We start from the raw sequence: 15,882 nt of genomic DNA, 5'->3' as shown, positions 1-15,882 counted from the left end.
GCTGGACTTGTGTGTGTGTGTGTGTGTGGAATAATTTTAGATTTACAGAGAACCTGCAAAGATAATGCAGAGAGTTCTTATGTACCTTTCACCCAGTTTGTTTCCCCTAATGGTACATTCCTCTTATCTCACATTTCTGTGGTGCATTTGTCAGAACTTAGAAACCAACACTGGCCATTACTATCAACTAAACTCTAGACTTTATTTGGATTTCACCAAATTTTCCTTTTTTCTGGTTCAAGGATCCAACCCAGGGTCCCACCATTTCACTGAGTTGTCACATCCCCTTTGTCTCCTCTGATCTGTGACTGTTCTGTATTTTTATGACCTTGACAAGTGTTTTTCTCTGTTGTTAGTGCTTTGGGTGTCTTATCTAAGAAACCACTGCCTAATTCGAGGTCACAAGGGTTTTTACCCGTGTTTCCTTCTCAGAGTTTGATTGTTCAGCTCTTACACTGAGGTCCTTGACCCATTTTGGGTTACTGTTTGTACACAGTGTGAGGTAGGGATCCAACTGCATTCTTTTGCGTGAGGCTGTCCAGTCATCCCAGCATCATCTGTTGAAAATACCATTCTTTCCCCACTGAATGGTCTTGGCACCATTACTGAAAATTAACTGACCATGAATGTGAGAGTTTATTTCTGGATCATCAATTCTAGATTACATATAAATCAATATTTCATGCAGTACCACACCGTCTTAATTACTGCAGCATTTTAGTAAGTTGCAAAACTGCGAAGTGCGAGTCCTCCAACTTTTTCCAAGACTGTTTTGGCTATTCTGGGTCCCCTGAATTTCCATATGAATTTTAGAATTAGCTTGCCAATTTCTACAAAGAAACCACCTGGATTTTGATGGGCATTGTATTCATCACTGTGCTTTTTGATAACACGTAAAAGCAAATATGCCAGTTCATAGTTATGTCATGACATTTCACTGGAATAACAATATGGTCCCAACTTGTCATATTAAACAATTAGAAAACTTAAAGGGCCACGTTTATTTTGAACGTCACATCTGAACACAGGGGTTTAGTTTGTTTAAAGACTTTATTTCTAACAGATGTTACAGCTTATGAGTCATAAAAATCATCAAAATCATCGGTGGACGTGTCATGGTTTCTAGGACGTAAGGCAGCTTCGATCTCTGAGTTACTGTCGTCAGACTCGCCCCAGAAGGCTGGAAGAGAAAACCAGACAGCCGCTCAGCATCTCTGCAGTCTGATTAGCTCGGCTTAATCAGCCGTGGCCCGCAAAGAGCCTCCTGGGGGCCCTGCGTGGTGCACCTGAGCGGACAGGCCCGGGGCGCAGGCCAGTGTTGCAGCAACGACTCGCTTCTGCGTGCTCCACGTGCTGCGATGGGAACTCATGGCAGAACACTTGCTCCTCCCTTCTGCCCAACTCTCCACTGTAGGATGGGAATCTGTAACCAGGGTGAACATGGGGGCAGGGCGGCTGGGTGCTCTACCAGGCCCGCTAACAGCTTGCCTGACTGCTCCTCGCCGTGAGCTCCCTCTGTTCCTCAGCACAGGGACACGGTGGAGGAACAGCAGTGAGGTCTGCGCTGAGACGAGGGCGTGGGTACACGCAGTTCATTTGGGAGGTGACCCTGGGCAGGATGGGGGGCGGAGCGGGTGTTAACCAGGAGCAGGGCTGGCAGTGGACCGCTGGGGTCAGTCCTGCCGGGGCCTCAGAGAGACCGCAGAACGCTCCTCAGATGGCCCCAAAAGCCAGCAAGGAAGTGGGGTTATTTATCCACCAACTCCCACCCTTCAGTGGCTGGGGGTTGTTCTCAACCAGGCGTCGACTCCCTGGAGCTCCTGGCTCCTGTGGCCAGAGAAAATCCCCCGGGGGGAGCCACAAGCTGCCCGACAGGGAGGCTGCAGGCTCGGCCTGGAGTGCCAGGGTGTGGTGGGCCCACCGCCTGTGACACTGACCGCCCCTGCGACCCCCGTATCTACAAGGCACAGCCTGCCACCGCCGCGATGACTCCTGAGATGTGACCCCATCTAATCCTCGCACCAACCTGGCGAGGTGAGTACAAACACTTCTGTTTTACCAAGGCTGAGAGAGGGTAAGTACATGGCCCGATCATGGCGGCAGAGGGTGCTCAAGCCCCAAGTCCCACTGGACCGGCTGGGAACAGGGTTTCAGAGGCAGGAGTAGGGGTGGCCCAAGCTCGGCAGGGGATACGCCACTGCCAGTGTGGAAGGAGGGTGTTGAGGGATACATAGGAGCTCCCTAGGCAGAGGAAAAGGGACAGGAATGTCACAGAGAAGGAAGGGTGTGAGCGAAGGCACAGAGGTACGAGGGCGGAGCACAGGGAAGGCTGGCTGCGGCTGGATCCACCGAGGAGAGGACGCGACCTCGGAGGAACAGGGCTGGGAGCAGGGGCCGGGCCAGACCACAAGGGGACGTTCCAGACTCTACCCTGCAGGTGGCGGGGGCGCTGGCCCTGCTTCCCCAGCAGGCAGACGTCTGGATGAGGATTCAGAAGCCAGGGCTGGGGGAGGGGCGGGGGAGGGCTACCGCAGGAGCCCTCAGGTCAGAGCAGCAGGTACCTGCGGGCAGTGGCAGTGAGGGGACAGAGGTGAGGACGTTTCATGTGGAAGACATGGCAGTGGGGGGGTGCGGGGGGGGGAGGCCAGGATCCCCTGCAAAGTCATACCTGCAGATTAAAGCGCTGGGCACCACGGACCCTGGCACCCGTGCTCTCAGAAGCCCCCAGTCCTCCCCCAGGAGAGCTGCAGGGCCCGTGAGCACAGGCAGGCGCCTCCGCCCGCCCCCAAGCGTGCCTGACACCACACGTCACAAACCACCCTTTTAGCTAAAACACAAAATGAGAGTCTGGTCTCTGGTTATTTCTCTTACCTTTAGACTTTAAATTGGTAGCTAGTTTCTTTTTGTTTTCATGCCTGGAAAATAAAGAAAGAACCTAAGTCCTGAAAAAATAAAGACAATCAGACTAATAGTTTTACAAGGAGCGCATTAGGGAAGAAGCACACATTACTCACTGGGAGGCCAGAAGGTTTACATTTACTCCCCAAGATTTTTTTTTTAACATCTTTATTGGAGTATAATTGCTTTACAACGGTGTGTTAGTTTCTGCTTTATAACAAAGTGAATCAGTTATACATATACATATGTTCCCATATCTCTTCCCTCTTGCATCTCCCTCCCTCCCACCCTCCCTATCCCACCCCTCTAGGTGGTCACAAAGCACGGAGCTGATCTCCCTGTGCCATGCAGTTTTAAAAGCAAAAAGCCCTGCGGATGCTCTGGTGGGAGGGTCCCGGGCGCATTGGGCTGCACGCTGGGCGCTCACTGGGGAGGCCGCCAGGGCAGGAGGCAGGCCCTGGCACGCACCGAGCAGGCAAAGCGCAGCACTGCCAGCTAAGCTGAAAGCAGAGGGTCTGAGGAACAGGGAGAAGTCGGCCAGGAGGTTACAACACTTACCTTTGTCAAGCCAGCGATACGATTCTCAACTGCTTAACAAGGAGTTCAAAATAACTGTTTGCTTAATTAAGGGTATTAACTCGTGGTAGAGAAAAACGCAAGAATCTTGTCACCTGTGTTTAGGTTTCTGAGTGTCACACACACGAAAGTGCAAGTGTCCAGGGATGCATCTAACACCGGGTGACTCGCTTACTAAACCCACTGGACCGAGAAACTGGCTCTGCGGGAGACTGTGTCCATCTGCGTCACCTTCTCCAGAGCTTTCGCAATTGTCATGCGCATGGAAGTCCCCTCTCGGAGTACCATTCCAGTTTCTTATTACACTTAAATTCTTTAAAGTTCATCCTAAATGGTCAACGAGATGTTAAAAAAGAAACAGTCACTTGTGTATGGCTTGACATTTTTCTCATACTCCCGTTGAAGTTTTCCCTTCCATTTACATTTGCAGATTACTCCGTGAAGGCAGATTCCAGCCTTTAGGTGGGAAGAGCGCTGAGAAAAGACGAGGACGCATCGTGCAGAAGCACTGCTGCTCTCTCGGCAGATGCAAGAAACCCTGGGAACACATCTCTGTCACTTTGGCTCAAGTCTGGCTAACCTATGGTTTGAAAATCTGCCTTTTGCCATAGCTGCCATAATTTACATTTTTTTTTTCAGTAAAACAAGCTCCATGAAGGCATAATTTTCTAGGCAGTCTGTGCTCTGTCAGTGCTCCCTTTAAACTTGGTGGCTGTTTCTTTGTTTTGACTGAAATATAGTTGATGTACAATATTATATAAGTTACAGGTGTACAACATGATGATTCACAATTTTCAAAGGCTATACTCCGTTTATAGTTACTGTAAAATACTGGCTGCACTCCCTGTGTTGAACAATGTATCCGTACCTCTTAATCCCTTCCCCCTGTCTCGCCTACCCCCCAGCCCCCTGCACTGGTAACCACTAGTTTGTTCTGTTTTTTTTTTTTTTTAATTTCTATTGGAGTATAGTTGATTTATAACGTTGTTAGTTTCTGCTGTACAGCAAGGTCAATCACTTATACATACACATATACCCATTCTTTTTTAGATTCTTTTCCCATATAGTCATTACATTACAGAGTATTGAGTAGGGTTCCCTGTGCTATACAGTAGGTCCTTATTAGTGTTCTCTATATCTGTGAGTCTGTTTCTTTTTCTATTACACTCACTAGTTTGTTGTATTTTTTAGGTTCCACATACAAGTGATATCATACAGCATTTGTCTTTCTCCGACTTATTTCACTTAGTGTAATACCCTCTAAGCCCACCCATGTTGTTGCAAATGACAAAATTTCATTCCTTTTTATGGCTGAGGAGTATTCTATTGTGTATATATGTACCACATCTTCTTTATCCATTCATCTGTTAATGGGCACTTAGGTTGCTCCCATACCTTAGCTGTTGTAAACAGTGCTGCTATGAACACTGGGGTGCATGTGTCTTTTCAAATAGTGTTTTCGTTTCTTTCAGATACATACCCCAGAAGTGGAACTGCTGGGTCATATGGTAATTCTATTTTTAGTTTTTTGAGAGACCTCCATACTGTTTTCTACAGTGGCTTCACCAATTTACATTCCCACCAACTGTGTACGGAGGGTTCCCTTTTCTCCTCGCCAATACTTGTTATTCATGGTCTTTTTAATGATGGCCATTCTAACCGGTGTGAGGTGATACCTCATTGTGGTTTTGATTTGCATTTCTCTAATAATTAGCAATGTGGAGCATCTTTCCATGAGCTTGTTGGCCATCTCTATGTCTTCTTCAATAAATTTGAAAAATGTCTATTCAGGTCTTCTGCCCATTTTTTAATCAGGTTGTTTTATTGATACTGAGTTGTATGAGCTGTTCATATATTTTGGATATTAACTGCTTATCAGTCATATCATTAGCAAATATTTTCTCCCAGTCTGTAGGCTGTCTTTTCATGTTGTCAATGGTTTCCTTTGCTGTACAAAAGCTTTAAGTTTAATTAGGTTCCATTTGTTTACTTTTGCTTTTATTTCCTTTGCTTTAGGAGACAGATCCAAAAAAATATTGCTACGATTTATGTCAAAGTGTGTTCTGCCTGTTTTCCGCTGCAGTTTTATAGTATCCGGTCTTAACATTGAGGTCTTTAATCCATTTTGAGTTTATTTTTGTATATTTTAGAGAATGTTCTAATTTCATTGTTTTACATGTGGTTGTCCAGCTTTTCCAGAACCACTTGTTGAAAAGACTGGTCTTTTCTCCATTGTATATTCTTGCCTCCTTTGCTATAGATTAACTGACCATAAATGTGTGGGTTTATTTCTGGGCTCTCTATTCGGTTCCATTGATCTATGTGTCTGTTTTTACGCCAGTAATGTACTGTTTTGATGACTGTAGCTTTGTAGTTAGGGAGTGTGATTCCTTCAGCTCTGTTCTTCTTTCTCAAGATTGTTTTGGTTATTCGGGGTCTTCTGTGTTCCCATATGAATTTCAAAATTATTTGTTCTATTTCTGTGAAAAATGCCCTTGGTATTTTGATAGGGATTGCACTGAACCTGTAGATTGCCTTGGGTACTATGGTCATTTTAACAATATTAATTCTTCCAATTCATGAACACAGTATATCTTTCCATATGCTTGTATTGTCTTCAATTTCTTTCATCAGTATCTTACAGTTTTCCGAGTACAGGTCTTTTATCTCCTTAGGTAGGTTTATTCCTAGGCATTTTATAATTTTTGATGTAATGGTAAATGGGATTGTTTTCTTAATTTCTTTCTGATAGTTCATTGTTATTGTATAGAAATGCAACAAATTTCAGTACATTAATTTTGTATCCTTCAACTTTACTGAATTCATTGATGCGTTCTAGTAGTTTTCTGGTGGCATCTTTAGGGTTTTCTATGTATAGTACTATGTCATCTGCAAAGAGTGACAGTTTTACTTCTTCCTTTCCAATTTGGATTCCTTTTATTTCTTTTTCTTGTCTGATTGCTGTGGCTGGGATTTCCAATACTATGTTAAATAAAAGTGGCAAGAGTGGGCATCCTTGTCTTGTTCCTGATCTTAGAGGAAGCGCTTTCAGCTTTCCTTGGTGAGTGCCTGTTTATCTGATGTGACCAACTAGTGGCCTATGCCATTTCTCCATGAAGAGTGGATGGCCCCACAGCCAGTGCTGACTGTCATGGAGGCCGCCAGTCAGGTGGCTGCTGACAGTGTAAACCTGAGTCCACCTTCTGTAAGAGTGCATGCACACACACACACACACACACACAAAACACAACTGTGGGTTGTGTCTACTCTCTATCCAGCTCCCACTTCATGAGGACACCAGGCTCAGTGCAGGGTGGGTAGGCAGACATAACAATGCTGTAAAGATGCAGGGAGACTAGTTTGCCAGCTGACGTTTAAACAGTAGGAGCCACGTGGGGTTGTGGGGAGACGGCAGGATCACCACAAGCAGAAGGCAGGCAGGAGGACTGAGAGAACAGGTGGATGATGGGGTGGGTGGTGGTGTGGCTGCAGGATCCCAGAGGAAGCAATGCACTCCCTGGACTCTACTGTGAGAGCTGGAAAGGATTTCCAGGCCAGGCCCAAGGCAAGGGCACAGAGGCAGGCGAGCACATGCCAGGTCCTTACAGCCTGGCCCCTGCTCTGAGCTCCATATGCATGTCCCGGGCTCACCTGCTGGCTCCAACTTGGCTGCCTCCAAAGAGTCTCACGGCCAACACATCCATCCACAGCCAAACTCAAGCTCCTCCACCAAACCTGGGCCCTTCTCCTGTCTCAGCTAACGGCACCCCAAGCCTCGAGTCCCTCCCAACCCCTCACCATTCCTCTGCCCTCCCATACCCAATCAGCCCCTAGGTCCTGCCAAGTTTACCTCCCAGCACTTCCAAGTGTCCTCACCCGTCCCCTATGCACTGCCACCGCCTGTTGACCAAACCAGCATCTCTTGCCTGGACCTTCTAACAGCCTCCTAACTGGTGACACCACATCCACCTTGTCCCCTCCACTCGGCAGCAAGGGTGAGCTTTCGAAACACAAATCTGATCCCTCTGCCTCCTTGCTGAAAACTCTTCAATGCCTTCCTATTGCTTTTGGCAAAAGAACTAAACCCTGAACAGCGCCTCCAAGGTTGATGCCCAGACTTCGTTGGGCCTCCTGCTGTAGCCTCCCCCACACCCCACCCTCAACCCCCGAGTCCTCACTGAATTTGCTACTTCACAGCCATTTCTGTCACTAACTGACATGTGACTGCCCTTAGGCTGTCAGCTCTACAAGAGCTGCCACTGTACGAGTTTCAGTCCCCGGGGTACCCGGTGCTCTGCACTTAGTAGGTGCTCAGTGATATGTGTGGAAGGAATAGATGAGCCTCACTAAGCATAGGACCTTGCCTAAAGGCACGTGATCAACATTTGATGTTAGATTATTTAATTTGCATGGTTTTACTTCTATCTGAGTTCAGATCAGGTTGTTCAAGTGTCTTCCCAGAAACATGTTTCAGAACTAAACGCATGTGTTCAACTCTGAGGAAGGTGGAAAATGCTTCCAGGTGTTTCCGATGCCATCCTCACCCCTTAGGGGAAGTATTTTTCCCTTTGGGAAATCATCTCTGCTAGTCGATGTGACACTGCAGTGCGAGGCTGATTTTTATTACACGTGACTTGTAGGGTCAATATTTCTTTCTCCAGGTCACACCTAACGTCTGAAGCTAAGTCAAGGCCAAAGGGGATGGTGTGCGATCTCGGAGTAGACAGAGCCAACTTGTTTAGCTATTATCATAAATGAGAGAGAACCCAAACCAAATGCACTTCTGAAAGCATAAGGATGCGAGAGTTCAGGTTATAAGCCACGGGGCATGGTCCCTGTGCTCTATTAGATGTGCTTGGACTCCGACTGCCTGACCTTCCCAGACAGCGTGGACGTCACACCTCCATTGTGTAAGGCAGAGGCAGCGAAGGTGAGCTGTAGAGAGCCAGTGAGTAAGTGGTTCAGGTGTTGTGGTCTGTCATAACTACTCTACTCTGCTGCATGAAAACAGCCACGGACAATATGTGAACTAGCGGATGTGGCTTTGTTACAAGCAAACGTCACTCAGAGACACTGCAACTTGAATTTCATATAACTTTCAGGTATCGTGCAGCATTATTCTTCTTTGGATTTTTCCCAACCATTAAAAAACATAAAACCTCTCTCAGCCTGCAGGCTTTACAGAACCAGGAAGAGGCCCAGGGCCAGGGCTGCCGAGGCCTTCATGAAGCGCTGCCACCACCTGAAGCCCGGCAGCAAGCCAGGGAGTCCACCCTCCCCGGCCTGCTCGTGGGAGACTCCTGGAATCCACGAGAGCAGAGTTTTAGTTTTTTCCCTAGAACTTTACAATTAGTCTGGAGGTCCTATTTCCAAACAAACCACTTTCAGGTAAGACACCACAGATAACTGATTAAATTAAGGCGTGAGCATGCTCTGCTGGTCTCATTCACGGGGCACCGTCTCTGCGCAGTGTCCTGGGAGGTGTGGCACCTCCCCCTCTGCACAGTGACCACCATGTGCCCACCAGTGAGATGCTCCCTGTCAACATTTTGCCACACTGGCTCCGTCACATGTCTTCTCTGTCTGTCCATCAAACTATCTCAGTTTTCGATGCTGTTTATAAATTCCCTTGCTATTGATAAGGGATTAGGACAGACAGGTAAGGGCAACTCTCATCAAAATCACTTTTGCTCTCATCCTTGCTACACATAAGAAGTTATGGTCAGCTGGGGTCTTAACAGCAGGTTTTATTCTAAGCACAGCACCTAGTGAACACCTAGGATGTGATCCTGCTGACATGGGTACTAGAGAAAGAGTCAAAATTAAGTGTCGACTATTCATTAAATTTTTAAAATTTTTTAATTTTTATTTTGTTTTTAGTTTTGGCTGTGTCAGGTCTTAGTTGCAACATGCGGGATTTTCCGTTGCAGTGTGCGAGCTCAGTAGTCGTGGCATGTGGGCTTAGCTGCCCTGCGGCATGTGGGATCTTCGTTCCCCAACCAGGGATCGAACCTGCGTCCCCCGCATTGGAAGGCAGATTCTTTACCACTGGACCACCAGGGAAGTCCCTCAACTATTCATTTTATATGAACAAAAGGCTAATAATATCGCTAGAAATAGGCTACACAGTCAACATAAGTACAAAATTAGGTGGCAAGGATGTCTGCCAGGATTCAGGTTTGCTTTGTGGGGCCAGCAAGTAGAGACAAAAGTGAGGCATGGAAAACCTATGGTTCCTGGGAGACTCATCATTAAGTCACACCAGGGCTCAGGAGGCAGCGCGCTCTGTGAGGGGTGACGGAGGCTGTCGGGCGAGCACAGGGACCCAGGGAGGTGGGCCACAGGAGCTCCTCAGAGCCGCGGGATGTTCTAAGGTTAGTAATACAGACTCTCAACCTCATGGTCAGTAACATATTTTTGAAAGAAAAAAATATCTACAGCCCATTAACAAACATACCCAACTTTTGTGGCTCTGAGGCCACGTCCATCAAGTTTGGCAATGAGCTTTTGAGGGTCCTACGAAGAACATGACCTATGGTGTCGGGGGCAATGAGGAAGGGCCCCAGAGGGAAGAGCCCTTGCAGTTCTAGAGTCTTATCATAAGCCTGAAAAGAATAACTAACTTATGAGAAGATGTGGTCTCTACACTCTGAATTCTGTAAGTTTAATGATTTTGACTAAGCTAAAATCAGTATTAAAATGTCTCACACAGCATCTTCAGCTAGAATTTTCCTCAAAAAAGAGGTGTTTCTGAAAAGCACAAGGCAAAAAAAAAAAAAAAAATTCGGAAAGAAAATAAAAAATCCCAATCAGTGTGCCAACAAATCCCTGTAAATCCTCAATTTTAAGTGTTAAGAGGCAGACCGGTCTGAGACAGCTTTAATTTGACAAAGTGTGAGTGCCCTCTGATGGTCAACCAGGGGCCCTGCAGCAGATGCCATTTTTTAGGGGTCAACTTCTTTACTCCTTCCCTTCAGCCAATCAAGCAAAGACTGTTCTTTCGTGCTGTGTCGAAAAAAATAAAGTAGGCGGGCTTATGACAAGAAACGTGGAATGTTTAGGAAGCTGCTACTTTGGTACAATTTATGGAGAATGTAGCTTTGCTAAACCAGAGGCAGAGACCGGGGCTTTTATACCAGAACATAAAGGACTTCCAGAAAAACCTCACTTTTATTTCTCTGGACTACTCGTTCCTTGTGATCACCTTATCATCCCAGGGGAAGCGGCACAGGATCAGGCAAGAAGAGACAGGACGGCGGCACCAGAGCAGCAGCTGCCGCCTGGTGCCCTCCGCTGGCCACTTCCATGGCTGCAGGGCTGGCACCAAATGCCACCAGCGGCCCTGCCAGGGTGCGGTAGCTGGGTGACTTCTGCTACCTTTTCCCCAGGCAATTATGTTGCAAACACACATCTTTTTCTTTCGGTAAAACGTTATCTCAATCCAAGCAGTAAACCGCAGTTACATGGCAGGCGGTTAAAATACGCTCTCTGTTGACTAAATGGATCCGGGAGAGTGAAAACAGCTTCCTGGGGAAGGTGGGGCGAGACAGTGTTTGCGGAGGAGAGGAAGCTCTGGCATGCACCTCTCAACAAAAGGGAACAAGTGGTCTTTACTCAGAGAACAGCTTCCTATTAGGACTCACTCCTTCGTACATTATGCCTTTCATCCCCACTCAACCACAAAATGATTTTGCTGAGGCAAATACAATGGTAGAAAAAGATTTACACTGAAAGAATCTTTAATAATAAACTGTTGCCGATCTGCCTACTTGCCCGTGGTTTATAATACAATAAACATCGGATTCTATTACGGCTCATGCACTGAAGCCGCTACTCTGGAAAACGGAATATGAAAGCACGGGGACCCCACCACCATCACAATGAAATGAGCATGGATAAATGTGCTAAGAGTATCTCTTTGCATCTTTTATAGCTTGTGTGTATTAATCTGTAACGCTTATTAAGAAAGTCATTGCTATGCAAAGCAGCACCCAATCCCTTTCTCTGGCTTTTCAACAGAGTGCACTGTTTAGCCAATAGGACGGACCCTCTGGTCCTCATTCTGCATTCATCACAGGCAACATTTGCACAATGTATCTCTCAAAGGCGGCTGAAAGGAAGGCCTTAATACTCATGTAAACAACTGCAAACCAATTACTTAATGAATCAGGCCCACACATAATGAGGTGCAGACAAAGAGCTATAAATGCATTTTTGCGCCCAAGCCGCTGCTTTAAAGTAAAATCCCTCAGCTGTAGTTTGGGCTTAACTAGCACATCATAATTATTGTCTCTAGGACATCAGAGGAAGCCATTTTTTTTTTTTTTAAGGTCCAGCAGGGTCTTTTTTTTTTTTTTTTTTTGAGGTTGCTCATCAGCTCACTGACAAAATAGAGCAAAGAAGAATTTTTAAAAGTGCTACAGCAGCACTGCACCGTTACGTTTATTCTCAAGTACTGGGTTTCGAGACCACTTGTAAAAGCAATAAAGCACGAGGAGTGACTGCAGTAAGTGGGATCCTTAAATGTAAGCCTCTAAGAAATTTCAGTGAATCCAGGCACAAACAGCGAGCCCGGGGCTCTCAAAAGCCTAAGGCGGCGTATGAACACCAAACCCAGCACAAGAACCAACCATGGCGAACAGCGCGCCAAACCCACACACTCCATGCCCAGAACTTTCATCTCTGGATTATTATCAACTGTCAAGAACCCAAGGGTCCCCTGAAGGCCTCTTTTTTTTTTCCGGAAAGGGGATGATGTGATTACTTATAATTTAGGAAATTAATTTCATGCAGAAACAACAGTAATAACAAAAGGCTCCTGCCTAAAACTGAAAGGGAAAGGAGTTTGATTTTATAATGAAATATAGATGCAAGATGTGAAACGTCAAATGATCAGACTGAGAAAATGTTCTACAGAATCCAACTGCTTTCTAAATGTGTTTAAACATTACTCCAAGAATACACACACACACACACACACACACACACACACACACACACATAAAAGGTTAAGAAGAATTGGCTTTTTTACTGCCTCTAAAATATAAAGAAAATAAACACTTCTAACAATCTTGAAAACCTAAAGGGATGTATTATTAAGCCAAATGGTGACATTAAACCCTAAAAACTACCTGTAGAATTTATTATCTTTTAAAATTTCTTTCAGGAGACCTAGAACTTGAATTTATAATATAATTATAAAAATATAATACTTTAATATTCTTCCTGTCCCATAATTCATTATCTCTCACTTCCTTCAAAAACAGAGATGAAAGATATTAAAGATAATAATTTCTAAAAATTAAATGAGTGGATTCCCTAAAACTGAACACACCAGGTTTCTAAAAGAACTTAATATCAGAAAACCAATCTCATTTAAATATATCCAGGTCCTAAAAATACTGTAGTGTTTTTCAAAATAGAAATGAAAATGAGATTTTTTTTCACTGTAAAAATACCACATTTCTGAACAAATAATTTTATCTTACAGGACATTACAAACGTAAAGTTCCTGTTTTAAAATTTCATCAGGGCGAGCAGTTAATTCGAATGTAACACAATCATCTACAGGACATCTTTTGAGGGGAAATGTTATTACAAAAGGCAAACTTGTGTTGTTTTAAATGCTATTTAGCCCAAAGCGGAAAGGTAGGTATGTATCAGACAATTGCTTCTACTCCCATCCACAAATTCTTCCGAAGTGACTCAGTGCCATTGCACGATTAGTATTTTATGTTGATGACAAATCTAGCACACGACTCACTTATCACTGCTCCAAAAACTTACAAGGAGTGCTACAGTTTAACAAATGTGAAAAGAGAAATTTTCACATTGGAAAATAAGCAAGAAGGTATCAGAAAGGGAAAGAATAGTCCAGCCCAAATACTTGGTAAAAAAGAGGAATACAAAAACAAATATCCAGCAATTGCTTGTATATATCTCTGTGGTCTCAGAAAGAAGAAACAGGCCACTTTATTTCTTTTAAGGCCTGGCTCTTTCTCTCTGCCCTCTCCGACACCCTCCATTGTGTGGTTTCTAAGCAGCCCTACTGCGAGCAGCTGTAGACGCTAATTTGTGGTTCACTGAGGTGTCAATTGAGTCTTAAACCAAGGAAACAACAGCTGCAAAACAATACTTGGCTCTGGTGCAAATATTTTCAAAGGTAGACTAAAGTTTCCACTGTCATTTCAGATAAACAAAAACCTAAACCATAACCTTCCATCGAGTCACAGAGCAAAATCATCTGCAGCCAGCGTTTAATTCCCTGAGGAGTGACATTTCCCGTCTTGCTGCCGCTATTCAGAAAGGCTTGCACAACTTTACCTTGACAAAGGACTGCCTTCGCTAGACGAAAAACTCGCTTCTGAAGAGATCTTGTGAGTTGTCTTTGTCTCGAATGTACCGCTGCCAATATTCAAACCTGTGACAAGCACAAGCATGGAGAGTGAGCGTGGCCATCGCAGTGAATGCAGAAGCGGCCTCACGATAACTTGTAAAACAAACATCAACAGAGGAAGAGCTGTTCACAGAAAGCGAGGGGCTTCTGAGGCAGGGAATGACACAGAAAGGAAGGGGGCGGCTTCCCGTGATAGTTACACAGAGTACGTAAAAAGTAAAATCATTCAAAGAGCACCATTTTAAATGGCCATGATGTGTGTGTGAGCACATGGGTCTCCACCGTGGCACTAAGCTCTGGATAATTCGAGTTGTTGTAACACGGGGGCAGCGCTGGCTCACCGAGCTAACAGGAACTGGGAACCAGTCTCAGAAGCAACTGACACCTCTGGATGACATTACCGCCCACCCGCCTTTAAGCCCCTCTGCCAAATCCTCTCTTTTTCCCTCTCACGGAGAAGAATGAACGTCCACTGAAAACCATCGAGGCTACTCCTTAACCAGCCTGAAAGGGCTGATGGGGAAGATGCACAGTCCACCCCCTTTCCCTGGAGCCTGGGGAACCAGACCACCCCACAGTGCTCCCAGCTTGCAGGGCGATCCCTGACCTCTGCCTCCTGGGTGTCCTCACCTTGGACGTTTCTGCTACAAGTCTGATTCTTAACTGGCAGTCAAACTAGATCGCGGATAGAGGGTGCATAAGCATCGCCTCGAAAGGCATCTACTGCATTCCTAACCTGTAACCTGCGTGCCTGCTCATAACCTCTGAAGCAAAGTGGTTCTCTTAACAATGTGTCCATGTTCGGCCCCTAGAGGGTTTGTACCCGCTTAAGGGGACCAGGTCTTTTCAGACATGAAAACAAAGTGGCTTCCTTAGAGACAGGTGTGGAGACAAGAGATCTGGCACCTGACACAGGAGATGAGCCATGTGCCTCCTCATCCATAGTTATATCTGGGGTAGCTCTGCGTTCACTGTGTGACAGCGTGTGACGTTCCACACCGGGCATGTGGCCCTCCCACCCACCGCCTGCTTCTCTTGGGAGCTCAGAGAAGTCCCTAGGGTCAGGGTGAGGGCGAGAATGGAAACGTGATGCGTGACTGAATGCACAATAAACTCCAGAGCCAGCATCTAACTCCAATGCCAGCCAACACTACCAGGAGCACTTCGAGGATCCCAATGTCTTACAAAGCACATGGTATGATTTTGAGTGTGGACGATGGGAACCAAATCGAGGGGTGCTTGGCTGTACAACCTGTGTTGTGTGGATCACGTCATATGAACAAACTTGTATGTTAATCATTAGCATATTTTTTTATTTTTTGTGGTACGTGGGCCTCTCACTGTTGTGGCCTCTCCCGTTGCGGAGCACAGGCTCCAGACGCGCAGGCTCAGCGGCCTTGGCTCACGGGCCCAGCCGCTCCGCGGCATGTGGGATCTTCCCAGACTGGGGCACGAACCTGTGTCCCCTGCATCAGCAGGCGGACTCTCAACCACTGTGCCACCAGGGAAGCCCAATCATTAGCATATTAATAGTACTATAATTTTTGATGCTCATCCAAGGGACTACAACTTATGTCAAATTTATTCATTGTTTGAGCCTGTCCTATTAGCCATTCAAAATATACTTACCAAAATCACATCTGTAAAAAAAAAAAAAAAAAAAAATCACATCTGTAGAGTCACCTTCCAAACCATGTATGCTTGCTAATGGGTTGTAATGCTCCAAAAGAGGCATTACTCTCTTGGGTAATTTGTAAAATGAGGGGGTTGGATAAATAGTTTCTGAGATCCCTCTGGATTCTGGTTCTGTGATTCAAATGTGAAGAAAGTGATGAAAAGCAAACAGTGAATAGGGCTGTATCTTTCTACAGTGATGCAGACCTCCATCGGGGCAGAAGCCTGTTTATACCTCAACAAACTACAATGTCTCATGTTTGCGGAGTTCAAATCACCACCACCAACAACATGGCCAGCCCTCCCCGGGGGCTTTTCTCTACAAGGCACTGTGTTGG

At 45.7% G+C, this 15,882-nt stretch overlaps 1 protein-coding gene across 2 annotated transcripts in view; it reads right to left on the bottom strand.

Annotated features, from left to right (window-relative positions):
* Positions 1-1,036: 1,036 nt before the first annotated feature.
* Positions 1,037-15,882, bottom strand: part of KIZ (kizuna centrosomal protein) — a 113,753-nt gene continuing 98,907 nt past the window's right edge. Inside the window, exons 12-14 of one of the 2 annotated variants that reach the window (XM_082670498.1) lie at positions 13,798-13,894; positions 2,872-2,915; positions 1,037-1,180 (exon numbers count right to left, since the gene is read on the bottom strand). In XM_082670498.1, the coding sequence (XP_082526624.1) occupies positions 1,074-1,180; positions 2,872-2,915; positions 13,798-13,894 (248 nt within the window). In that variant the 3' untranslated portion in view covers positions 1,037-1,073. The remainder of the gene's footprint in view (positions 1,181-2,871; positions 2,916-13,797; positions 13,895-15,882) is intronic. The other variant, XM_082670500.1, reaches the window with a different exon arrangement.

Source organism: Grampus griseus (genome assembly GCF_964374135.1).
Source record: "Grampus griseus genome assembly, chromosome: 14".
Classification (NCBI taxonomy): Eukaryota; Metazoa; Chordata; class Mammalia; order Artiodactyla; family Delphinidae; genus Grampus; species Grampus griseus.
The sequence above is the reverse complement of the archived record's forward strand: the minus strand, read 5'-3'. Positions and strand labels throughout refer to the sequence as shown.